The following is a 26,453-nucleotide window of genomic DNA, read 5'->3' as shown; positions in this document are numbered from 1 at the left end:
TATCTCTCTCGTATCTGATAACTTGTTTATTTGTTGTTCTTTGATCGACATTGCTATAATCGTAGGCCTACCGCTGCTTCAAAAGCCTGGCAAGGATAAGAATGGTGGCTGATGCGTCCAAAACCCCACTTATATTTGCTACATTAGGGGTGTCGTGGCCGAGCGGATAAGAGCACTGAACTCAAGCTCTTGTGTTTCTGTTCAGCAGGGGTTCGAGTCCCGGTCGTGACACTTGTGCCCCTGAGCAAGAAACTATAATTGTATCTCTACATCCAGTGGTAAATGGGTACACTGTGTAGGCAGAGATGGTTCTTGTGATTGATTTAATTTCATATCTGGCAGCATAGGCTGTGTGCTCCCCAGGGAGCCCAGATGGTTTAAGAAATAACAAATAGCCCAGTTTCTCCCTAGTCATGACCAGGGGTAATAATGTCGAAAGCGCTTTGAGCGTCCTTCGGGTGTGTAAACGCTATATAACATCAATTATGCCAAGACAATAGGGAAAGATAACTAGAAATTATTGTTAACTTGACAGTGTTTTATAAACATTGATGTTTTATAATCATCATAATAAACCGATACTAGAGTAACAATACGTACAACAATCGGTGCTTAAATTTTTCTTATGTAGTAAGAACTGAAGAAGAATGGTTGTATCTTAATGACCCTCCCCGTGAAGTATGCTTAATACATTCACGCATGCGTACAGGTCCACCACCTGCATTATTCGTCTGTGAAATTGTGCTTAACTGTATAATTACTACGATTTATGAATTAATTTGACTTAAAGTATTTTCCTTTAAAGGGTTGACAATTCCTATTGAGGGGGGGGGGGGGTAAGCATGTAAACAAATTATTTCTTGTTGCCATGTGTGTATAGTACTTGACCCCACTCACTCATTTCGTTTACATACTTAAGTTTTCCTAGGTATCATATTATTGACAATAAACCTGCTCGCATTGTACTTTTTTTTTCTTCTTAAGTAAACGACCAGTTTGGTAAACCATGCATAGCCCCCAAAACTTGTTGAACTGTTAACCCCACTCAACCATAACTCCTTCTAAGGAACATACTTCGGAAAAGTACATTGGTTTCTGGGAACCGTTTGGTTATTTTAACCCTTTAGACGATGTGATCTATGTTTACATTCAAACCGCCCTCTGTTGGACAAAACACTATATACGTCATGTTTCGCCGGGCACTGAGTTGCGTAGTCATAGTAAGACTGCGTACACTCTCTAGCTGGCTGCCAAAACACAAAGGTTTTGCCCGGCGGTATGCGCGCGAATCATGTTATGGTTTTCGTGTGACAGCAGAGGTCACATCTTCTATAGACGATGTGACCTGTAACACAAAAGAGCCACAGAGCCTGGACTTCCTGCAGGCACATTTTGTTCACAGCTCAATGGAAGAAAACATAAAATCTTCTATTTTATGGAGACTGCACTGTCTACATTACTTATTTGAAGTGAAATGTTTCTCAAAATGGTTTTGAGTATAAAAAAAATACTGCAGGCTTCTAGTCAAAAGTGTTTATGCAGCCATTCATTTTAATAGTGATTACCAAACCTGCATAATGGACCCTTCCCATCAAATATCCTAATTACATTCACGCATGCATACAGACCATATTGGTTGGCAAACGCCATAGAGTTGTGCACTAAGCAGACGCGCAATCGCGTATGCGTCGCGCAGCCATTATCCGTGTACAAAACTGCGAGATGTTCCCTCATTTTGCCAAACAAAGTGTAAGTGCGCACGTGCAATGTGCAATTTACATATTTTATGGGAAGGGTCTATTCCCTATTCCCTTTCAGCCTAATTAGTTCGTTAATCGTTTAACGGAGCAAGGAATCGTATTCACCAAATAATAATTATGCAGATTAACGTAATTTCACGAATGAATAATGCCGGTGGGTAGCGAGCACACTGCCTAAGAATAATTATGCTCTTGTTCGTGGCATCTAAATAAAAAAATGCAAGATTGTACAGCCTTTTTTACCCAGGAGAAATGTCCACTTTTTTTGGTAAAAACACTCCAAAAGAAAAATGTGTCGGCATTTCAAAAGATTTTCAGTTGCTAAGCTTTAAAACGCGGGCTACATTTGGGCCTTACATTTTATTTAGTTGTCGCAAACTGGTGTGGTCAGGTTGATGTAGTTGTGTCTTTCCCTGTGGTGGGCCGGGACCTGGTTTCAAATCCCACCGGGGGAGTGGGGTGGGGGGGCACTATGTGGATTGGGTTTTCAGTCCCCTCTGAAAATTTAATTTCAAACGGAAAAGGTTACCGTCAGTGACGTTTCTCAGATTCAGATTTTGGGGCATAAAAACTAAACTAAGCTTCTAACCAAGTAGGTTTTAGTGCCATAAATTTATAGGAGCGATTACTAAGTATACCTTCCCTTTATGATTCATAAAACCTGGGTTAATAAACGAAACTTAGCTCAGATGAAGTTTATAACATCCTTAAATAATTTATTGCAATGCTCCGGTTTTACATAAATTGGCAACAAACATTATTATACATGCTTTAACATGCTATTGCATTCCATTAACTTACTGTAGCATCATTCAGATCATTTTAAAAGGCCCCCCAGTACAAAAAGTTAACATTTTGGGTCAAACTGCGAATGCGATACGAATGTTGGCGTCACAAATTCGCACTGAGTTGAGTTGTGGGCAACTCAGGGCAAATATCACAGCCAAAGTGGGGTAGTTACGTCAAATTCACATCAAATTAGCATCGCATTCGCACTCGCAGGAAGTATGAACCAGGCTTAAATGTTTTTCTAATCGCTCTATAAGGGGATTGTTTCTCAAAATTTTACAACAGCTGCAGTGATTGTTACCAGTAACTTTTTATGGTCATTTATTTTTGGAGTAATTACCAAAGGAGACATCGTTTTGCTTTAAAAACAAATTAAGCAACAAATATTAAACCTATGTAATTATATAATTATGTACAAATTTACAGTTGACTATTTTATTGAGATGTAATCAATTATGGGTTATATTTGGTAAAAACCACTGGTCTATGGGGGATTTAGAGTCTAAATCTACCCTAATTCGTTAAGCAACACAAGGTAATTCAAGTTGCGTTGTAGAATTTTCACCGAAGCATTAATATTTACGGAATTATTTTAAACACATGTCATGACACGGCGAAACGTGTGGAAACAAGGGTGGGTTTTCCCGTAATTATATTATTTTGTTTTCTAGTAGTTTTATGCTTACAAAAAATAAAGAAGTTAGGTCTCTGAGTAACATAGTTGATATTATTTTAAAATTGTAATTAAATTCCCATAAACATATCGAAAATTCATTAGATAAATGCAAATTAAATATAAATTAAAACAAAATAAGGAACCAAAATATAGTTTAATTCTTTGAGTTATTGTGTATTTCTATGCATAAATAATCAGTAACATTCAACTTACTCAATTAAATGTTTCTCTAACAAAATTTTGTTAGAGGCTGAAAACAACAATGCCCATGTTAATCAGTGTTACAAAATAGAAAAAATCTTGACATACAAATTTATGTTTTATTTTACGTTATTTGAGCAGCCAATTTCTCTCTAATTCAAACATTGGTAAAACTTCTAATTGCACAAATTATTAAACTTTGATTCAGGTTGTCTCCAAACCTTCTGTCAGTCAGTTTCATTCAGGACCAGTGCTTTAGTTGCTTGTTAGCCTGTAGGCTAACAGGTAGTTCTGTAAAACATGTTTATTTTATTTATTTTTCCCTGTAGCTAAATTTTTGTTTGCAAGTATTGTGTCTGTACTTTGTGTAGGGTGTCGTGGCTGTGCCGATAAGAGCACCGAACTCAAGCTCTGGTGTTTCTGTTCAGCGGAGTGTGGGTTCGAATCCCAGTCATATCACTCGTGTCCCTGAGCAAGACACTTAACTACAATTGCTTCTCTCGTGTGTGATTTAGCCGGGTAGTGCATGTTGCACAGACTGACTCCCCAGGAGTGAATTAAGGCCCAGTGACCAAGGGTAATAATGTTGAAGCGGTTTGCGAAGCCCTTTTGGAAGTGAAAAGCGCTTTATAAAAACAGTTCATTGAAATGGCTGAATAAATAATATATTAATAATTAGAAGAATGTATTGCAAAACCCTGTAAAACTTGATCCGCTGGCTCTCATGCTGCCATATAGTCATCACATGCAACGGGCACTGTTGTTTTCCTGGATCCGTCTCTTTCTGTCGCAGCATGGATGCTCACTTACTCTTGTCTGCTGCTCCATTCATGGGTTTAGCACCACCAGAGGGCACTTTTTTCTTCGCAGCCTTGTCTACTCCAGATGCGCTGACTTTTGGCGTGGTGGATTTCTTCGCAGCCTTGTCTACTCCAGATGCGCTTACTTTTGGCGTGGTGGATTTTTTCACAGCCTTGTCTACTCCAGACGCGCTGACTTTTGGCGTGGAGGTTTTCTTCACAGACTTATCTACTCCAGATGCGCTGTCTTTTGGCGTGGAGGCTTTCTTCGCAGCCTTGTCTACTCCAGATGCACTGACTTTTGGCGTGGAGGTTTTTTTCACAGACTTGTCTACTCCAGATGCGCTGACTTTTGGCGTGGAGGTTTTCTTCACAGACTTGTCTACTTCGGATGCGCTGACTTTTGGCGTGGAGGATTTTTCTTGGATGGATGAAGAGGCACCCTCTATGCGTTTATGCTCTTCTTGAACCAATTTATCCATCTCTTCCTGTGTGAATTGAAGACGAATGGTTTGGGTTTGAACAAAGAAAAAAAGACTGGAGTTGGACTTGAACCATCGACCTTCGGATTAACGTGCCGGTGTCCCAGGTAATTCTGTCAGCCGGAGATCCGGTCCCCCACATGGGAAATTAACATGGGCTGGAGGAGGATGATTCTGAAGAGGGTGTTATCAGAATTAAAATGTCTTTATTGTCCGCATCAGAAATTTAGCTTCCATTGGCATATAAGAAGAAGTTTGTACACAGTTTGCCATATGGAGGGGACAAAATCTCCAGCCACACCGGCGCTCAACCAACTGAGCTATCTAGCCCTAGTTTGTGGTCTCCCTATTTTGTCAATAACTTTGTCCGGGGGTGTTCATTCTTCAACATTCTTACCTTCCATCCAAGTAGCTCTGCTAACTTGTAGCACCCATTGTCACATTTATCAAGATGCAATACATCTCTGCCAAAGAAATAAAGAAATAAAACAATTAATGAATTATTGGCGGTAAGCGTTGCTAATGACAGGACTGGAACACTGTCTCCTGACGATGACTAGACCTTTATCATGGTGCAGCTATCTTGTATATATCCCATTGATATCAATGTAACTAAACCGAGGCTGGAAGAAAACAATAATCTGGTTCCTATTTGTAAAATTATTATACGCATTTATTGTTGTTACTTGACATGAAGAACATGACCAAGATGGAGGAAGCGTGACAGAGGTCTACTAAAAGCTCACTCCATGATAGTAAAGTTAATAACGATCCTATAAGCTTAAGTAGTAGTCCCAGCCAAATTTCTATACCTTCCGCCCGGGTAGTAGTTAACAAGCAGGACAGTTCATTTCAGAACTAAGAAGTCTCCCAAAAAAACCCAAAATCTACTCCGCTGTAGTAGAATATACAGCAAGACAGTTCTCTAAAGAACATAATCTACCTGGCAAGTAGACACACACAGTGTAAAGGCAGAGTCACACTGCAGCGATAACAAATTGATAACGATGCAAAGAGAACGAATTTGGTTAACCAATCGAGGCCGTGGATTTTTAACATTCACGTTTTCATTCTCGTTATCGAGGCCTGACCGGGCCTTTATCGCAGGATTGGAACTCGTCTCCAACATTTTTGTCTTAGCCGTTTCCGGATGCTATGGTTTCCAAAGGGTTAGTGATGTGTAGTACCACTGAGCTTCAAATTATAAAAACTTGATGTTTCCAACAAATTAATTTCTCTACCTGTAGTTGCTCTCTGAGTCAAACTCGAAGCCTCCTCCGCCGTAACCAAGACGGCGTAGCACGGGATTAGACTGGAAGATTGGGGAATGGAAAAAAAAAAATTTTTTTTAAATAATTGCATCTGTTTATTTTTGTTTATTTATTACACTTTTTCACTAGCACAACACTAGTAGATATATATCGTTTGTGCTTGTTTATGCCTCCGATAAAGGTCCAGTTTGAATAATATAAATATCAGTACATACAATCACAATACATACAGTTTTAAAATATCTACACACAGAGGTCCTGGTTTATTTTCTGTGGTTCTTGGCATGCGCCCATTTTTGAAAAAAAACCTAGAGGCCCGAGTCTTTTATTGCAGTTAGTCAAGGATTGCATAATCAAATTTATTGACATACCTCGCCAGCTTTCTCCATGTTAATAAGAAGTCTGGGAGTCGTTTCTGGAACTCTGAGGAGAAGAAATAAATATAAACATGCAGATCAGTTGAAGGGAAGCACATTTTACAATAACCTTTTTCAATGTCCTTTACATTAGTAGATTAGATTAGATTGGATTAGAACTATTTATTCAGCCATTGTTAAAAAGTTAAAACCTAAAAACAACGGAAATTGTAGTGTACCTCAAGCTCTCTAGATTTAACAACATTTAAAACCATTACCAAGAAGATACAAAAATATAAATATATACAAATATATAGGCTACAAAAAGCAGAAAACAAACTAGTTTACAATAAAAGCACGAACAGCACAAGGATAAAAACTATCTATGAACCGCTTACTACCTTTAAAATGCTTAAGACGACGATTAGAAGGGAGGAATAGTGCCCTGATTAGTGCCCTGGTCATTGGTCCAATAAGATTCCTTTAGATTTTCTCTGCTGGGGAGTATACAGCCCAAAGGGCTTTTAAAGGCAGTGGACACTATTGGTATATACTCAAAATATTTATTATCATAAAACCTTTCTTGGTTACGAGTAATGGGGAGAGGTTGATAGTTTGATAATTTGATTTCGTGACCTCAAGTTTAGAATTGAGGTCTCAAAATCAAGCATCTGAAAGCACACAACTTCGTGTGACAAGGGTGTTTTTTTCTTTCATAATTATCTCTCAACTCCGACGACCAATCAAGCTCAAATTTTCAGAGCTTTGTTATTTTATGCATATGTTGAGATACACCGAGTGGGAAGACTGGTCTTTGACAATTACCAATATAGTGTCCACTGTCTTGAATACACAATGTCAACCTCTACCTTAGCAGGTACCAATTTATCACAGACTGTTCCTATTAATGATCCTTCAAACTTTGAAACCTTGAATCACGTGCCTACCTTTCTAGTAACGAAGCAAAGGGCTGCACAACCAGTGATGTCCCCATGACTATCAGCAAATCGCACATGGGAAAGTCCTGCAAGGAAAACACAAAATAACAAAATAAGTTTCATCAGAGCCCAATTTTTGGGGATTACCACTGAATTCTGGCTTAACGATCACCATTCTCTGCTCACTGTGCAAGCAATCTATGCACAAGCTGTGTTAGTGAAGCATGCACGGCAAGGGCACAAAGGATTTTTCTCCTTGGTAAAGGGCACCCTATGAGGCAATTGTAAATTTCTACCGGAGCATTTCAAGGGCACCGAGGCAAGGGGGCATGGAGGCAATCGCCTTCATTCATTCATTCATTCATTCATTTTTATTAAAAAACCAACTGGCTGCACGAAGCTGAATAATGTGGCATTACAAGATAACAATATTGATAAAAATAGCATAGATAAAACACATAAAAATTGCACCACCGCGGAGTACACAGGAACATTATATAAAACGACGACAATAAGTAAAAATAAATATTAGATAAACCACTAAAAGACACTGAAAAAATGCACAGGGTGTTGGGGAACCCTCTTATACATTGAAACCCCACTATGGAAAAAAACAGTTAAAAAAGAGAAACCCTAGCAGTTAAAAACTGAACAAAATGACAAAAAAACAATGATAGCAAAAAAGGGAAAACAAATTTGATAAAACAGAAAAGATTAACAGTTACAGGATAATTACAGGATGTGGGAGACCCTCAGTGCCTCCGTGAAGTATCAGGACTGAAACCTCTCTTAGTAAATGCAATCTTTCCATCAAATGCATCCAATACTTATCTAAATCATGTAATTAAAATATTGACCTACAATATGTACATGTAGGATCTGATCCAGCTGTATCTGCTCTACCTACCTCCATGACCAGGGAGGAAAACCTTAGGGGTAGTGCCTCACCAAAGAACACAATATCTGGCTTGACTAATCCACCACATTCCGTGCACTTGGGTATCCTGTCAGCAAAGATCTCAACTACAAACACAAAAGAACAAGACCATTTGAGTGTCAAGATTGATGGGTTTAAAGACACTGGACACTATTGGCAATTATCAAAGGCCAGTCTTCTTACTTGTTGTATCTCAACATAATGCATTAAAAAACAAACTTGTGAAAATTTGAGTTTGATTGGCCGTCGGAGTTGCGTGATAACTATGACAGAAAAGTTTATCATTGCCAACATCTGAGAACGAAAATATACAATTTCTACTTTGGCTATTTCAAGGGCCACCAAAGCAATGAACAAGGACAAGATTGTTTTTCAGTGGCATAAACAATTCTACTAGGACATTTATTGGGGCACAAAGGTTCCTAAAAAGGGCAAGGCAGTTTTGTTTTTCTTGGGCAAGTTTGGAAAGGGAAATTTCTAACAATTTCTACTGGGAAATTCCAACTTAACAAGGAACACTGTCACCCAAAGGTACCCCAGCTAGGAGAAAAGGGCTTTGATCAGGGTAACATTATACCTTGAGAAGTTATGTGTGTAATCCTTAGTTCACTCACCTCTCATCCACTCCTGTGTGTATTCTTTCCTACAATCTCCAGCAAGGCAGTGTCCGGTATGAAATGTACCGTGGGCCTCCATTAACAGGTCGCCTGGCACACCAGCGATTCTTTCAAGGGTGTCAATATTCTACCGAGGGGAACACAAACCGGAATCAACATGGTCAAAGGAAAACAAGATTAGTCTATAAGGCGGTGCTGGGCAGGCCTGCCCAGAATTTACAATTGCCAAGCCGTCGATTTCTCCAAACTTTAGGATTAATCTTAAGACGAGTTAAGTTCCGTATCCATAGACGTTACGGCGCATTGAACCCATCCTAGGTTAGGCTCGTCCTAAACTCGAGGTAGAATTAATCCTAACATTTTGTGAAATCGGCTGCTCTGCACACTGAGCAAAATACATTGTGTCCCCAGCACAGAAGCCCCCAGATTTACCCAAAATATTGTCCACTGTCACTGTGCCCTTTAATCTGTTATTGGTGACTCTATCAGCGATGGAAATTAACCCAGGAGTAGTAAAGATAGTAAACAACAGGAGAGTCTTGAGCCAAGACTAATATCTCACCTGTGTGTAGTTTCTCAACAGGAGCTTTTTCTCAGCGAGGAGTCTGATGAAATAATGACACGGTGTGGGTTTGAACTTCCCTGGGTACAACTCCTTGGCCAGGTAGAAGAATGGCTCCGGTCGTTCCTGAGTCATCACAAAATAATAATCATTCTTTGATACCAACCATTATGTCAGTGCAAAATCTCCTTAAAGACACTGGACACTATTGATAATTGTCAAAGACCAGTCTTCTCACTTGGTGTATGTCAGCGTATGCATAAAATAACAAACCCGTGAAATTTGAGCTCAATTGGTCGTCAAAGTTGCGAGATGAAAGAAAAAACACCCTAGTCACACAAAGTTGTAAGCTTTCAGATGCTTGATTTCGAGACCTCAGAATCTAATTCTGAGATCTCGAAATCAAATACGTGGAAAATTACTTCTTTCTCGAAACTATGTTACTTCAGAGGGGGTCGTTTCTCACAATGTTTTATACTATCAACCTCTCCCCATTACTCGTTACCAAGAAAGGTTTTATGCTAATAATTATTTTGAGTCATTACCAAAAGTATCCACTGCCTTTAAATAGCACCTATGCTCACTTATAGCACACCCACCTTGAAGTATGACATTTCAAATATCGACATCGGAGTTGGTAGATTGTACTTCCCTAAGTTATCATACAGGCCGGATCCTGGGCTTCGGAAATCTGGTATCCCGGCAGCTAGGCATGACACATAAATACAATGGATTTTACTTCAATCAATCAATCAAAAGTCATTTATAGAGTGACAAAATCAAAAGTTTGCTCTAAGGCGCTGAGGCACAGACTCATGGGGGCCAGCAGAGCTCCATCCCCCACGAATCTGCACGCCAGACGCGGTCCATTATTTAAGCAGGAGTTGTTAGTAAGCCTGCTGGAACAGGTGAGCTTTAATAAGGAATGTCTTGAATGATGTAAGTGGGCTGGCATTTCTTATAATAACAGGAAGATTATTCCACATTTTGGGGCCATAGGGAGAATGAAAAGCAAGTTCAACAAACTGGTTTACAAGTACAAAATATTTATGAGAGTAGAGGTAAGTACTTAATCATGAAGTTGAAATAGGGAATGATTAATTCATCGAGGCAAAACCAAGTTGAATGGATTGTTCCATCTTGCAATGAATGTCTGAAAATGTCTGGTTATGCCACTGATGGTAAACATTGTCCATTACTTACAAGTAGAGATTCCAGCGCCAGTCATAACGATGATATGCTTACCTGTACAAAACGAACCAAAGAAAACAGTTTAAAACACAGAAAATGTCACAAAGTTGTCTTTGTTCTAAGTATAAGTTTTTTGTATTCTTTGTCGTTTTGTACAGCGCTTTGAAACTTTTATAAAAGGTGCTAACCTGACCACCCTGCAAAGCAATACTTTTCTGTGTTTAGCGAGTTTTTGTGCTTACAGGCTTTATGAAATTGGTTCCTGACGGTTTTCTCAGTAAAAGAATCTTACCAAAAATGTTGGCTTAAGCTTCCGATTTCGAGGTCAAACAAACTTACATCTATCACTCTTTATGTACTTTGCCACACCCTCTAGGCTGATGTCTTGAAGGAGTTGCTGTGGTTTGACGGTATCATCATCATCATCATCAGCACCTCCAAGCCAGGGGTTTAGGAGACCCATCAAACGCTCCAGGGTATCCACTAAATCATCCATAGAAATAACAAGTCAATACAAAAGGAATCATTCAGGAACAATAAATACTTCCAAAAACACTCGATAATATCACTCCCTGGGTAACATCTGGTAACGTGTATTGATTCCTCATAGCACCTTACACTTTTATTAAATTTCCCCATTCATTAGGGATCAATTTCATAGAGCTGCTGAGCATGAAAATTTGCTTAGCATGATATTTCTTCCTTGATAAAAACAGGATTACCAACAAAATTTACATTTGATGAGTATTGATGATTTGATTGCTTGGTACTTGTGTTCAGCTGTTGTTTGATTATCCTGAAAATCATGTGGAAATTTGGTTGAGAAATCCTGTTTTTATCAAGGCAAAATTTCATGCTAAGCAAATTTTTATGCTTAGCAGCTCTATGACATTGGGCCCAGGCCGTAAGTATTCCTAAAAATCAAGACAACAATTATAGATTTTTAAGGCTCACTTGGGTCTGCTCCAGAGGCCTTGGGATCATCCTCTGGATCATCGTTGGGATCATCCTTGGATGGTGAAAGTCCTGTTTCATCTTTCTCATCCGTCTCCCTTCCTCCTTCGGCTCCATCAGGATTTTCCAGTACAGCTAAACGATAAAAATCAGAGACACTTTGACAAAGTTCTATCAATCCAGGTTCGGAGTTACACAATTCGGAGTTCTGAGTTCTACAATTTTGTGTACGATTCTTATCCAACAAGAAAGTTTTTCATCAAGGCACAATAGTCACTGGGGAAAAAACCGCTCAGAATGAGCCCAAAAATAAAGCTGGCTCCAATATTCACATGGCTCAAATAATTGTCTAAAAATGAGCCTTGGCTCACCTTGACTCAGTCCAAAGTTTTAACATGTTTAATTAACAGAGGAACCAACATTTTTAGTGGCTCAACAAATACAAACTGAGCCCCTGTTTTCCAATCTGATGAAAAGCGTTTTCCAGTGCACAATTTTATTTTAAAACTCTATGGATTAATCAAGTCATTTCAATTCAAGTCACCTATTTCCACCCACCCCTTTTCCAGGCCCCTAATCCCATATCAATATCGCACATCCCAGCCCCGCCCCCTCACTCACATAATACAATACAATCCCACACAACTAATGAAGCAATCGCCACCAAAAAACTACACCTCCTTCTCAAAAGAATCGACCTAAATTTCGATCCTTCAAACATTTCTGACTAGCCGTAATGTTACTCAAAAGGTAATACCTAATCCCTACCTTCAGACATGTTTTTGGTCTTTCAACAGGAAACCGCTTATCACAAAGTCTGACGAGCTGCTACCGCTAGTTATCTCATTTTGTGATAGCCTACTTTTTCAGTTATATATTATTAGCGGTGATAAGAAAGCACGCCCTCTGTAGCCAGCTTTAATCCAGTAAATAAAGATCTGGTAACTTGACGCTTACATTTATTACCGTTGTTGTATGAAGGCACCAGTCCAGAGGAAATATTGTGACATTTCAAAAAGTAAAACAAACATTTGAAACATGTGAAATGGTTCTTTTTTAGTTCATAACATATACAGAAAGATGGCCACAGATAGCGTGGACTTTTATGCACGCATGCAAAAGCTCGAGGAGACGCAACAGAATAGGTGAGGATAAACAAATTGAATCAATTGAATGATAAACAAATTAATTAATAAAGTTAGCCTCGGAACAAAAATATTTTTAAAGTAAATTAAAATTAACTTTATTTAGTTTCACTCTGTTCTTTGCCTCTTTTTAAAAAAAGAGGAAAAAGCTTTTCACCAATTCTCAATTTCTCTGGGTGCGTTTGATAAGCTTCCCTGGGTCGACCCCGCAGTGCTCACTCGGGTGAGCCCCTGACAAGAGCTAATCGAACGATCACACTCGCCCTCTCGTGGTGACGGCATGCACCTCAGTCACCCCCAAGTGACCCACTCCACAAGCAGGGCACTGGGGGCTGACCCGGGTGAGCCCCGTCAAGCTATTCGAACGTACCGGGGCAGACCGAGGTCGACCCAGGGAAGCTAAACGGACGCACCCTCTGTTGTACGACCCTCCCCTGTCTCAGTGTCTGTCATGTACTGCATCATGTGTATGTTGCCAAGCAAAGAAGCAATGATATATGCCTGTAGTTTTAAGTCAATAGTTCATCTTCTGAAGTTCTGTTTATTAATAGTAGTGTTTGGTTTGTCTCCCCTCTTTTTTCTTGTTCGGAATGGATGTTATGCCTGCCCACCTGAGCTGTTGCCATACCTCCTTCTTGCTAGGTTACCTACCAATCTCCATGTTGATTGGTCTTTTTGCTAGATGCAATATAACATAACCCTCCTCCTGCCGTCAGGAGGAGGGTTACGTTATCGCGTTGGGAGGAGGGCTACATTATCGCAACTGCTTTTTTGCATGAATTTCATTGTTTTAAAATTTTCTGTTGAAGTCAGAAAAGAGGATGTGCGACTGTCGCTGACAAGTAAAAATGTTTCTTTTAAAAAGAGGAGTACAGCACCCGGAACGCCCAGTCACCAGTTAAACATATCATCACTAGGCTATAAATTTCAATTGTTAATTGTTTTTTATTCAAATAAAATTTGGCTTAAAAATCTTTCACTTTCAACCTTCACACCTATCTAATCTTGTCTAGATACACATTTGCTGTTTGTACTTTATGATTATGAAGTCTGAAGCTTTGGCTTGAGCTTGCATGTAAAAAATGATGAAACCGCTCAAATAACTTTCTGTCAAGATACATACAGGCACGTACTTCCATGTATCCACAAATTGAGCAAACTTCATCAAATTATAATGTCTCCTTGATTATTTGTTTTTTTTCAGAGAGAAGCAGAGAACTAAACTAGAGCAAGAGTTCAATGTCTATATTAAGTCAGACACACGACTGTGAGTATATTACAGAGACTGTAGTCTTCTAAAGAATATTAAAACTAGATCAAACCCAAGGAGTACTGCTGGTGTATTGCTGAGCCAAACTTCATGGTCCTGCTTAGCGTGGAATTGTGTCTTTACGGTCACTGTTCTGGCAGTGACCTCACCAAACTTTCCGCATGAGCTGTGTAAGGCCAAGTAAAAAAAGATGTTTAGCGTCCCCGCCTGTTTCCTTTTTACAGGCCGCCTCCTTTTTAATTTTATTTTTTTATTGGTGTATCTCAACATATGCATAAAATAACAAACCTGTGAAAATTTGAGTTCAATCGGTCGTCGAAGTTGCAAGATAATAATGAAAGAAAAAACACCCTTGTCACACGAAGTTGTGTGCTTTCAGATGCTCGATTTTGAGACCTCAAATTCTAAATCTGAGGTCTCTAAATCAAATTTGTAGAAAATTACCTCTTTTCTCAAAAACTACATCTTCAGAGGGAGCCGTTTCTCACAATGTTTTATACCATCAAAAGCTCCCCATTACTCGTTGCCAAGTAAGGTTTTATGCTAATAGTTATTTTGAGTAATTACCAATAGTGTCCACTGCCTTTAAGAGCATCAAATTCAAGTTTTGGTGGTTAAGTCATCGGAGTGTGGGTTTGAATCCTGCTCATGGCAATGTGTCCTTGAGCAAGATGCTTTACTATAATTGCTTCCCTTCACCCAGAGGTACATGTATAAATGGGTACCTGCGAGGATAGAGGTTAAAATGCCTTTGTAAAGCCTTTGGAATGCTATGGTTGCCCATAATAGGTTGTATACTCCCCATAAGAAAGGGTTAGACGGTTATTGTAAAATGCGCTATATAAGAATTTGTGAATATCATTATTTACTACTATGTTCCTAAAAGCTCCTTGAAAATCTATTTATATCTCCAGGGGTTACCAAAAAGTATTGCTATCATTTTAATACTTCTTAAATTTGGATCTTAGTTTCAAACTGTAATTATGTAATCAGTAATATTACTATCAGTCTCACCCAGTGGTTTAAAATGTCTTATTATGTTATGATTTGATGACAGGAACAAAGTACGGGCTAGCAAGCTTCAGAGTTACTGGACCAAGATCTGTGAGGATGAACGGCGCAGTAAGGCTCGTAACGATCAGCTATTACGGGAATATGAGCGTGTGGACGCACACGTGGCTGCACTGTCTGCGAGAACAGATAGATTAAAACTACTCAAGGTAAGTTAGCCATGGATTCTTTCTACTTGTATCTCGATAATTTCCTTGTCATACATGTATGTTCTCATATTTCTTCACCTTCTATAAGTGGTTGGGTGGCTAGTAGAGTGTCATGGCCGAGTGGTTAAGAGCATCGAATTCAAGTTATGGTGCTAAGTCACCAGAGTGTGGGTTCGAATCCCGGTCATGACACTTGTGTCCTTGAGCAAGATACTGTACTATAATTGCTTCTCTTCAACAAGGGGTATAAATGGGTACCTGCGAGGGTAGAGGTTGATATTGTGAATGAAAAAGCCTTTGGAGCGATATAAACTGTTGCCCAGGTTGTATACTCCCAAGGGAGCTGAGAAACATTAAAATGGATGTTATTGGCCCTATGACCAGGGCACTAATGTAAAGCGCATTGATACGGTTATTGTGAAATGCGCTGTATAAGAGTTGTTATTATTATAGGGCTTAAAGCACTGGCCTCTCACCACTGTGGCACTGGTTTGATTCTCGGCCAGGGCCATTTTAGTAAACTTCTGCATTGGTTCTCTAGTATACCACAAGGGTTTTTTTTTTGTATGTCTGGGCAAAACCAAAAATTTAGCAGATGCCGCACTCAAACCCTTAACTGACAATGAATCTTCCCCTATCTCATCAAGGATCAGTACGAGAAACAGATTGAGATAATGTATCCAAGATGGCAAGAACAAGTAGAGATCAAGAGGCGTCAACAACTGCTGCAGCAACAGAAAGAGCAGCAGCAGCTTGCACAGCGAGTTCAGCAGTTACATCAGCTGCAGTCAACAGGGCAACAGCAACAGCAGCAACAACACCTACCCCTCAACCAGCAACAGCAGTTTGGCCAGCAGCATCAGCAGTTATCACATCAACATGGGACACCTGTTCTGCAACAGCAACAGCAGCAGCAATTTTTACCCCAACAGCAGCAGCTACAACACCAACCCCTCAACCAGCAACAGCAGTTTGGCCAGCGAGAACGGCAGTTACCGCATCAACAGGGGACACAAGTTCTGCAGCAGCATAGCCAGTTTGCTCCTCAACATCACATGGAGCAGGTCCCATACTCAAATCATCAGCAGCAGCAGCAGCAGCAGCCACCTGGGCAGGTGGGTACACGACATTTGATTTTAGTTTTATTAGACTTTACACTGGCATAAAAATATAAATATACAAGTCGTGTATATTTTCAGCCCTAATGCTCACCCCCTAAAGTGTTCAATAGGAGTACTAGAAGTAACCGCCTTTTACAGCTCAGAATTAATACAAAACGATATGCTAACTCAATTGTCCCCTCAGGTGTCCGGATTGTTAATGAACAATTGGAACGTTGATTCTTTCGTGCAATAATACAGAGACCGATGGGTTTTTTGTTTGTTTTATATACATTAGATTTGCTGTAATATTTTTTTAAATCAATCTATTATTATTCAGCTTTTCATGTAATATGTATATTTTTATAGACTTGTGTGGCTTGTAGTGTTTTTGTCTGTTTTATGATAGATAATAATTTCATGTAAATTTTGTAAGTTTGTTGTGTAAAAGGCCGAAATGAATTTCCCATCGTGGATAATAAAGGAAATTTTAATTTAAATTGAAGAAGTATAGTCTAGGCCCTTTAATTTCGTAATACATTTTGTAAACATGCAAAGTTTGTTGTGGGGGTAATTTGTCAAGGGATGAAGAAAATGTAACTCTTACTGCATTTATTGTTGTTTTCAGATCACAGATGCAAGCGGTGAGTATGATCGCCTCAAACGAGCAAGCCCAGGCATACCAAATATCCAGGTCCAAGCCAACACCCCACCTCAATCACGTCTGCAGGATCCCCTGTATGCAAGTCTTCAGTTTGGCTCCCTACCACAAAATCTCTCGTACGACGGCTCAACTTCAGGACCTGGTTTCCAGACAAATCTTCAAGAAGCTGCAGATTACTACGAAACCCCAAGTGGCACTAGTAGGTTTAGCACGAGACAGAATGGTTCACTGGGTTACAGCCAACAAGGGCAGGGCTCTGTGATGTATGGAGAATCTGGGCCAGTGTTGGATAATCGCCAATTGCAATATCAGGACGGCGATGGTGGATATACAAAGCTCAATGCTCGTATCCAATCGACAAGACTGCCTTCAGCAGATTCATCTATCTATACTGATATTCAGCATGATGGAGCCGGAGGAGGGAGACCGACTTTCGAAACGTTCCCTCAAGCTGGCGTTCAGGCACCGTCAAACCACCCTAAAGCACCTCAGCACACACAGCCAACCAAAGCTGTGTCGAATACCAGCATGGATGCTGCATCAACCTACCCTCCGAGCCAAGCCAGCTCCATCAATCCACTGGCTCCAAGCTCTCAACCACCAGTGACAACCCAGCCTGCGAGACTTCCACGCGGGAAATCAAGTCCAAACCTCAACCAGGCAAAGAAGACCGTCCTACCGCAGATCAACGACAGTGACGGCGACAACGACAGCGTCGTCACCCCGCTGAACGACGACGATCTGTACGAAACACCAACCACTACCCATTCACGCGGGGGAAGTTCCCAGCTGAAACCAACAGAGTTGTTAAAACCGTCCGAGCGTGCTGGATCGGCCGTCAGCGGGAAGGCGATATCCACGGCACGCACCGACCCTTTCTCCTCAGAAGAAGATGAGGATGAGGAAGATAGCCTCGCTGAGGAGGACACGGCTGCCCTGAGGAATGCTCTCCAGAGGCAGTTGCACGTCGGAGGCGATGAGACATCAGAGAGGAAACAGAACTTTGCGGCTGACGCTGATGAAAGAGCTGGAGATCAGCCGTCCAAAGCGGCAAGAGGAAAAAGCGATAGTGAGAAGGCTGCTCAACAAGAACCAGGTTTGTGTGAACAATTTACACTTTCATTTCTTTCATAAATTTCTTTCATAAATTATGATAATTAATTTCAGATGGTTAAATCACTGTTTGTGCTTTGAACAAAAGAAAGAAAAAGAGAAAGGGTTTGCCCGAGGGATTCTGCAATAATTGACTGTACTGTACACTGCACCGCATCACTTGTAAACCTTTTCAATAGCCAAATGTGTTTCATAATTCAAACATAGCTTCTTCATATCTGTGATATGTTGTATTATTATTGTTGTTGTTAAGTAGGATTTGAATTTTAGAATCAGGTGTGAGGTTTGGGGTAGCACCATGTGTACATTTCTTTTGAGTAGTGTTCATGGTGTTGGTTCTGAAAAGAACCGTTGCTTGGCAACTGACAACTCACTGTTTCGATCAGTAGGCCTATGCTCTGATCTTCTTTGTTATAGTGGTTGTAAAAAATTGTTAAGTTTTGTTGTTATGTGGTATGGAGCTCTGTCTCCGCTGAGGATGATACGCACAAAATAACTTAACTTGATCCTCGTTGTTTGCAGTAGCAAAGCCGAGACAGATGCAAGAGTCCAAAGTACAATCTCAACTAGACGAGAGAGATTCTGCAAGTGATAGTGATGATGAAATTGGGAGTGATATGAGCTTGCCTCTTAGTGATGAGGATGAGACGGGGCCGAGGAGCGGGAGCAACAAAATGGCCGCAGGGAAGACACCAGCATCTAACAAGATGTCCCAGGAGGCGAGGTCAGTGGATAGAGTTATTCTAGAGTAGTGGTAGTAGAAGCTATGTACAGATATATGTAACTCTACTTTGCTGTTTCAACATGGGCAGGACCCCCTACATAAAACCACATAACCTGTCACTAACATTTAGCAGTGCAGAAGAATGGCTTTTCCCGAGTGGGATGCCTCATATATTTGCTTTAGTTGTCCTCTAAATACAGGATTGGATTGTGTTGAAAAAATCTAAATTTTCTAAACTTTAGGTGAGTTGGCAAAGATCTGAATAAGGGGACAGTGCCATATTCTAAGTGCGAAATTATTATTCTCATTGAATTGTGCTACATGTACATCACTCTGCAGCCCTCATCAGTCTTTATATGCTATTTGTCAGAGGAAATGACGTCAACATCTTACTTTTAGATCCAAACCAAAGGCCTCCACCCTGATGGTGACGGAGCAAGGATTCTGGCGACTAGTATCGGCCGTAGAGCAAGAGATCGATCAGTCCGATAATATTGAGAAGATTTACAACCAGCCTGAAAGCACCCAAGCCATCAAGACGGAGATTGCCAAGTAAGCACCTAGACCCAATTTCATTAACCCTGTAAGCACAAAAACTTGCTAAGCACAGAAACATGTTGCTTTTAGCAGAAACTTGTTACCAGCAGACATTCTTTTATGTTTACATTGTTGCGACTGGTACCCCACTCATATTTTTCGCTTAGCGAAGAAATTTACAAAGCAGTGTTTTTGTTAACTGGCTTTATAAAAGTGGGCCCTTGCCACAACTTCGTAGAGCAGCTTTAGCAGAAAATATTGCTTAGCAGTTGTCTGCTAAGCAGAAATGAGCAGGATTCTAGTCACAAAAATTACATGTGACATGGTATTGTGGCTGGTAACCTTACTCTTGAAAGCAGAATGATTTGTGCTTAGTTAATTTTTATGCATAAGCTGCCCTCAGTAGTTCAGTTTTCGGGCAAAGATATTGACACAGCCAACTTATCAGTTGGTTCAAATTTCGCTCTAGTATATTTGTCTTCGTTCAATCTAAAATCACTTAAAATTTACTCAACCAGTTTTCCTTGTGGTTAATCATTTGACTCCTGAAATAAAAAGTTGAATCCCCTTAAGTCAATCTCCTTGCGGCCACTTCCCAGGTTGTATCACAAACTTAGGTGTGATCCCTCGCTACACAGCAGTTAACAGTTGTATGGCCTCTGACTGGCACCTGAACAAAAAAAGGTAGACCGCCAACATAGTGCTGGGATCCCAGTTGGTAAAGCAGGACGTTCTGTCCCCACGGTGATTCTGTCGTCCCCCCCCCCCCACCCCCCCCGAACGGCTAACTGTACACAAACTTCTTATGACAATGTACATCTTTTGGATCATCCTCCTTCAGCCTCAATTTCCCATATGGGGGTCAGAATCTCCACGGAATAGATATTCTTAAGACATCGGCACGATAATCTGGAGGTTCTCGGGTCAAATCCCTCTGTAATCAGTTTTTCTTTGTTCAACCTCAAACCACTGTTTTATGACTTTGTTTTGCAGGACAGTGAACAATAACGGCAGCCTGGATCATCTAGACCCCAATGCCATTAGTATGGTGGTGCTGCAGCAACTGCAGCAGATTGTACTAACCTTCCCAGGAGGATGCCTGCTCTCTGATAAACTACTAGACACCAACAGGACCATCACCGAAGTCACTGTCAGGTATTAACCATTCCATGGTTTCTCTTGGCAGGCAAAATACACTAATTTTGATTACTAGGCTAACATTGCAAAGTCCTTCAAGCCAATGTTTTTAAGCTGGCATAAACAACATTTTATAACCTGTTCGATCCCCACCTGGGGCTAATTTCATAGCGCTGCTAAGCACATAAATTTGCTTAGCATGAAATTTTGGCCTCGTTAAAAACAGAATTACCAACCAAATTTCCACGTGGCTTTGAGGATAAACAAACAACAGTTGAATACAAGTAACAAGCAATATGCAACAAATGGAAGTAATGGTTGGTAATCCTGTTTTTATCAAGGAAGAAATTTCATGCTAAGCAAATTTGTGTGTTTAGCAGCTCTATGAAATTGTGCCCATGGCTTGACTCCAACCCGAGTGATTTGCCAGTGGATTTTTCTTTCACAGAACTACATGAAAGTACTGAGTATACAGTGTTTGATACAAATCAATGTAACGGTAATATCCAAATTATACTCATAAAAAGAAATAATGTACAGCTTAAGGGCCTTTGTCACATGAGGCAACTTTTGCAGGCAACTTGGAGGCAACCAACTGCAGTGCATGCTACAGGACCACTTCGGTAGCACACAGGTAATTTGTTTAATAATGTATTAGGATCCACAAGGAGAATAGGTGAACATTCAGATGTGAAAGCCCTTTCTTCTTGGAGATTGCCTGGAACTGGTTGCCCGTAAATTGCCTCATGTGACATTGCCCGTACACTGCAAACCTTACTGGATTGCTATTCCACTGAGCAAACCCTCAAATCTCATTAAACTACTTTGTAGTTTCTTCTTCCAACGCAGAGTTTTGTATCTAAACTAAATTCCTTGTCAATTTCAGGTCATTTCTTCGTTCCTCGGCGCTGGGTTTCTGGGATAACCTTCTCCAGCATCTGGTGCTCCTTATAAGGAAAGGCGTGATGGACGCAGAGGATGTTGCCAACATGGTGGCTCCGCTCCTCATTAGTGATGACTCCACCATGGCTGATAAGGTCAGGAAATAGGCCTATGATTTTGTTTGAGATGGTTCTTTTTCTTGACTTTTGGTCTCTTTTCGTGAGGCAACACTATTTGTAACGCAACACTTTGAATAAGCTGGTCAAACCATGAAGCGCTTAGCGGAGTGCATTGTCATTTGGGTTGTGCTTAGTGCATCAGAGAACAGTGTGCTTTTCAGCGAGCAATAACATGTCCAACTACCTGTCCGGGATTAATTTAAACAAAGAGCACCCTAACTGATTATAAAGTTCATACTACAACCATTTTTCTTTTTTTTATATTTCCCTCGGAAACGAAGTCATATTAAAAAAAAATGTTTCTAAAAAAAACCTTGAAAAAACACTTATAATAGCTGAGTTTAAGTAGGATTTGAAACTTTGCATGGTGGAAATAAGATATAGAAGAGTTTGCGGTAACACCGTGTAATGACTATCTCTAAATGAGTTGGGGTGGTTCTGAAAAGAACCGTTGGATTAACTCGACGTTTCGATCAGTACGCTCTGATCGTCTTCTGGAGAATGCGAGTTTGGTTGTTAACAAAAATTAAGGCACAACACTGTACATCTCATTTGCACATGAGTTTTTATTTTGTTTGCCCGCGCTCATACTTGGACAGCGCATGCACCAACCTCATAGTGCGTTATATTCATACCGTGAAGTCAGCACTTTACTTGGACGAAGAAGAAGAAGTGTGTTTGCATGCTGAAAATTGTGCATGGTTTTCAACTTCTTCTCTCTCCTGACTCACACAGTGGATTAAGCTCCCATTTCCACAGCTATGTTAATTCATCTACCTGGTTGACCACACAAAACATGAACAATGGTGGCGACTATTTATATGCAGTCAGCTCTACTAGTCCTTTATAACATAATTAACCAAACAGAGTTTTATGTTTTTTTGTTGAATTTTCTCTTAAGGTGATAATTTTGCGTATTTATTTATTTATTTATTTATTTATTTCCTTTATTTAACCAGGGTGATCCAAATCAGTAAAAAACTGGTTTCCATTTGGGCCCTGCGAACAAACTAACATGTTAAAAGTAAACATAAAATCACATGATAAAATTACGATATAAAAATTACGTAAATACTTAAGAATGTTACGGAAAATTAAAAGCAATATAAACAAAAAATAAGAGTAAAAACATATTACAAGAGTAAATTTTATAAACTGTACATGCAGACCAATCTGAAATTGTGCTCAATTATTTGTCCAACTTCAGGCAGTGGATGTGTTGATAACAATCTTGCAAGAGCAGGAGCAGCTAGAAGACAGCCAGCTCGATGATACCTACTCAACTCTACCCTCTGCCTCGGCCACGCCTGCTCATCTTAGCATGCCACAAGAGGGCGCTACCAACCAATCCCAGGTACCACCTATAGGTGAGTTATAAAATGTAACACTTTGAGCCTTGAGGTAGTTTTGGACAGTGACACCCTGACCCTGATTTATATTGCCATATAATAGGCCTGGGATTTTGTCATTTATAGGGCAAGGCCACTTCAGCCTTCAATAGGTGCAAATTGTGAAGGGCACCAAGGCCAAACAAAAAGGGCACGGCAAACTTGGCCGTAATGTTTTGTTATTTTCAAGAGGCATCGAAAACCCCCTTCTCAAGGGCAACGACAGCAATGGCCGTTGTGGCAGCCGTGAAATTCCAGCCCTGATATAATAGCAAATTTTCAACTTTACCTTTTGTATTAATATACTATATGTATCTCTGATGTACAACCAATACCTGTCTTTATCGGCAAGGGACCAGTCTACCTCTGAGCTTTCTTTAATTCTGTTTTCTTGAATTTTCAGTTCCACGCCTAGATCTCGGAGGTACAGGTGACCACAAAACTCCAGAGATTGAAACTGACCGAGTTAGTCACGACAGTTTCTTTGATGAGCCTGCCGTTCCACTAACAGGTAACTATTTACTAGATCCGAAAAAACGTTCTGGGATGTCTTCATATTCTTATCGAGTCCACTTCAAAAACAGCTAGATGCTCAGCTAAAGCTGGACATATTTCTCTGCATCTTTGTTGTGCAAAGTCAGCAGACGTGCTTTGGGAATCTCAACAGAGCCCAATTTCATAGACCTGCTTAAGCAGAATGTTGCTGCAAATTTTTCTTGTCAGCAGAATTAAGCAGGATACAGAAACCAGGTACAAAAAAACTTGCTAAACACAGTAACCCCTTTGCTTAGCGCTAAAAGGTTACATGTACCAGCCGAAATTCCATAAAGTGTAAACTGTTGAGACTGGTGCCCCGCTTATTATTCACCTTAGCAAAACAACTTGCTTAATACCTTTATGAAAATGGCCCATGGTATCATTGGGGGGCTGTATCCCCAATTTGCTGAGGATAACCTCAGTTCTGGCAACTCCAATATAAAAAAAACTTGTTTGTCGTGCAGAAACCAAAGCCTACCAGCAGATGATGCAGAGCTCTCAGGGGTCAGCTAAGCTTAAAGATCTGGATGGTCTGGGAGACAGCGAGGAGGGGGACGAGGAGGATTCATCTGAAGATGATGAGATTGAGAAGGCTACCAGACTTTCTCCTGAGACCCCGCCTTCATCCAGAAACAAGTACGTTCAGAGACAAATTTGCTTTTGAATTTAACTTAGTGTTCCCTAACTCATATTTTGAATAGATCATTCCAAGAGGGGAATGTTGTAAAAGGCACTGGATACCGTTGGTAATTGTCAAAGACCAGTCTTCTCACTTGGTGTATCTCAACATATGCATAAAGTAACAAATCTGTGATATTTTGACTCAATTGGTTAGAGAAGTTGCAAGAGAATAATGAAATAATGAAAAAACACCATTGTTGCACAAATTTGTGTGCTTTCAGATGCCAAATAAAAGGCTTCAGACATCAAGTCTTTTAATATTTGAGTGAGAAATTACCTCTTTCTCATAAAGTACATTCTTTCAGAGGGAGGCTTTTCTTACAATGTTTTAAACTATCAACAGCTCTCCGTTGCTCGCTACCAAGTATGCCAATAAATATTTTGAGTAATTACCAATAGTGTCCATTACCTTGAAAACAATTATATTCTTTATCCCTGATAATATTAAATATTAAACACGTTTTTGAAAATACTTGCTCGACAGAAGGAGGAGAAATGTCTTATCATCTTTTGGAGGAAGCAATAGTTTGGGTCTTAGCTACGGGGATGATGATGATGAGGATGGGAATGAAGCAAAACAAGATGGTGGAGAAACCAAACGATCTGAGCAGATGTCGGATCTGATCAGTTCCCCTTCGCCATCTCCCAGCCCTAAAGGATCTGGATATGTCCCCTCCGCCATGGAACAAAGGTTTGACCACATTTAGTGCATTATTTAAAACTGGATCAATCTGCCTTTTCAACAACAAAATATGGTTACCACCCATGGTATATATTTTTTTCTTTCGGTAACTAACCAAATATTTGTTGTAGATCATTGTTTATTGATTTTGGTTTTACCCAAATACACCAATGTTTGTTAGCACTGTAAACTCTGTACTTTCCCCGAGCTCTGTGAAAAAAAATCACAGGCATATTACTCAGGTGGGATTCGAACCCATGACCTTTGCAATTCTAGAGCAGTGTCTAACCAACTAGACCAACAAGATTGCCCCGAAGCTAGAGGCAATCCTCAATTTTAGCAGGTTATCCCAATGCTTTAATAGATCATTTTGAAAACTTGTTGGGCTGAACAAAGAAAAATTTACTAGAACAGGATGTGCCGTCTCCCTACTTTGTGGCAGTGTCATGGCCGAGCGGTTAAGAGCACCTGATTCAAGCACTGGTGTTTGATCAGCAGGGTGTGGGTTCGGATCCCGGTCGTGACACTTGCTACATAAAATTTGGGGAGGTAGTGCTTTGTGCTCTACCGGCTAGGCTTCGAATTGAAGATACCCATAGCCTACATTCGTATGGACTGTGAAAGGGGTAACCCTGTTTCAGCCCTAGGAGTAGGTGGCAATGGCCTCTGGAAAAAAATAATTGTAGCCCACACCTTGAAGTGGCCTTCGGGCCTCGTGTGTCAGGCGACTTGCATAAAATAAAAAAATATAAAATAAAATAAAAATCTGCGCATCAGTATCTGTGTCACATATTGTACATTTTTGCGATCTTAATGGTTTCTCTCTCTTGCTCAATTTTACCCTTCAGCATGAAGTCTACCGGCCGCAGTGACCCCTTACAGAGGTCAGCAGCCTTCTGGGGTGAAGAGTCGGACATGGAGGAATCAGAGATGAGTGTGCCCATGGGAACGCTGAAATCAGACGACTTGAAAGACGATTTTGATTTCTATGACTGAGCGATGCATAGAGACTACATTCCGTTTTGCTGTGCTGCAGGAATCGGAGCATGAGTGACATTGTTTTACTTTTTCTGAATTTGTAGTAAAACCAAGAGCTTTCGCAAGGTGACTGATACCACTTCCAATCCAAATCCTGAGAAAACCCGTCAACTTATAATAGTATCAATACCAGAGTCTTATATAGCACATGTAAAGGCACTCAAGGTATTTGAAGAGACCGAAACAATTTCTAAGCTGTTTTTAATCATTTGTTTATAATGAGACCTATTTATGTGCGAGGATTTATGCAATGTAGAACTGATGGCCTGTGTTGGATAATACTACCTTCCTAAGCATACACTGGCTACCTCAAGACTTGGGCAATGCTAGAAATTTTGATCATGTGCGAGTTTTTGCCAATTTATTATGATTGGCATATAGTACTATTTGATAATCAGGGTTCATTTTTATAATTATAATTTTGGAGAGCTGGAGGAAGGGTGAGGTCACAAGCCCCCCTCTGCTTGCACCCTTGCACTCCACCTTGTCACTGGACTTGATTGGACGCACTTGGGGTTAGGGTTGATCATGGAGCTATATCCTTTTTTATAGCTCCATGGGTTGATGATTTGGTAAAAAAATATATGTAAAAATGTGTGCACTGTATACCTTGAATAATTAT

The 26,453-nt window shown here is 40.2% G+C and overlaps 2 protein-coding genes across 3 annotated transcripts; one reads left to right on the top strand and one right to left on the bottom strand.

The window, feature by feature from the left end:
- Nucleotides 1-2,455: 2,455 nt before the first annotated feature.
- Nucleotides 2,456-12,450, bottom strand: LOC139942800 (NAD-dependent protein deacetylase sirtuin-2-like). The gene is made up of 13 exons (XM_071939580.1): nucleotides 12,303-12,450; nucleotides 11,535-11,669; nucleotides 10,920-11,063; nucleotides 10,593-10,634; nucleotides 9,989-10,095; nucleotides 9,390-9,515; nucleotides 8,825-8,954; nucleotides 8,181-8,296; nucleotides 7,283-7,359; nucleotides 6,351-6,402; nucleotides 5,950-6,020; nucleotides 5,106-5,172; nucleotides 2,456-4,714 (listed from the first exon to the last, which is right to left on the bottom strand). Exons 1-13 carry the CDS (start codon nucleotides 12,310-12,312, stop codon nucleotides 4,229-4,231), a joined length of 1,563 nt encoding a protein of 520 aa, XP_071795681.1. The 5' UTR covers nucleotides 12,313-12,450; the 3' UTR covers nucleotides 2,456-4,228.
- Nucleotides 12,451-12,547: 97 nt separating this feature from the next.
- Nucleotides 12,548-26,428, top strand: LOC139943545 (uncharacterized). 2 transcript variants are annotated; one of them, XM_071940338.1, is made up of 14 exons: nucleotides 12,548-12,679; nucleotides 13,884-13,946; nucleotides 15,007-15,169; nucleotides 15,817-16,284; nucleotides 16,898-18,029; nucleotides 18,572-18,770; nucleotides 19,170-19,322; nucleotides 20,301-20,462; nucleotides 21,331-21,481; nucleotides 22,713-22,872; nucleotides 23,297-23,404; nucleotides 23,895-24,066; nucleotides 24,596-24,802; nucleotides 25,642-26,428. In XM_071940338.1, the coding sequence occupies exons 1-14, from the start codon at nucleotides 12,615-12,617 to the stop codon at nucleotides 25,787-25,789; spliced, it is 3,351 nt and encodes a 1,116-aa protein (XP_071796439.1). In that variant the 5' UTR covers nucleotides 12,548-12,614; the 3' UTR covers nucleotides 25,790-26,428. The 2 variants fall into 2 exon arrangements, with proteins under 2 accessions (XP_071796439.1, XP_071796438.1); XM_071940337.1 differs by having other exon boundaries at nucleotides 18,569-18,770.
- Nucleotides 26,429-26,453: the final 25 nt, after the last annotated feature.

The sequence above is a fragment of the Asterias amurensis genome, chromosome 1, assembly GCF_032118995.1.
Source record: "Asterias amurensis chromosome 1, ASM3211899v1".
In the NCBI taxonomy this organism is placed as follows: domain Eukaryota; kingdom Metazoa; phylum Echinodermata; class Asteroidea; order Forcipulatida; family Asteriidae; genus Asterias; species Asterias amurensis.
The sequence above is the reverse complement of the archived record's forward strand: the minus strand, read 5'-3'. Positions and strand labels throughout refer to the sequence as shown.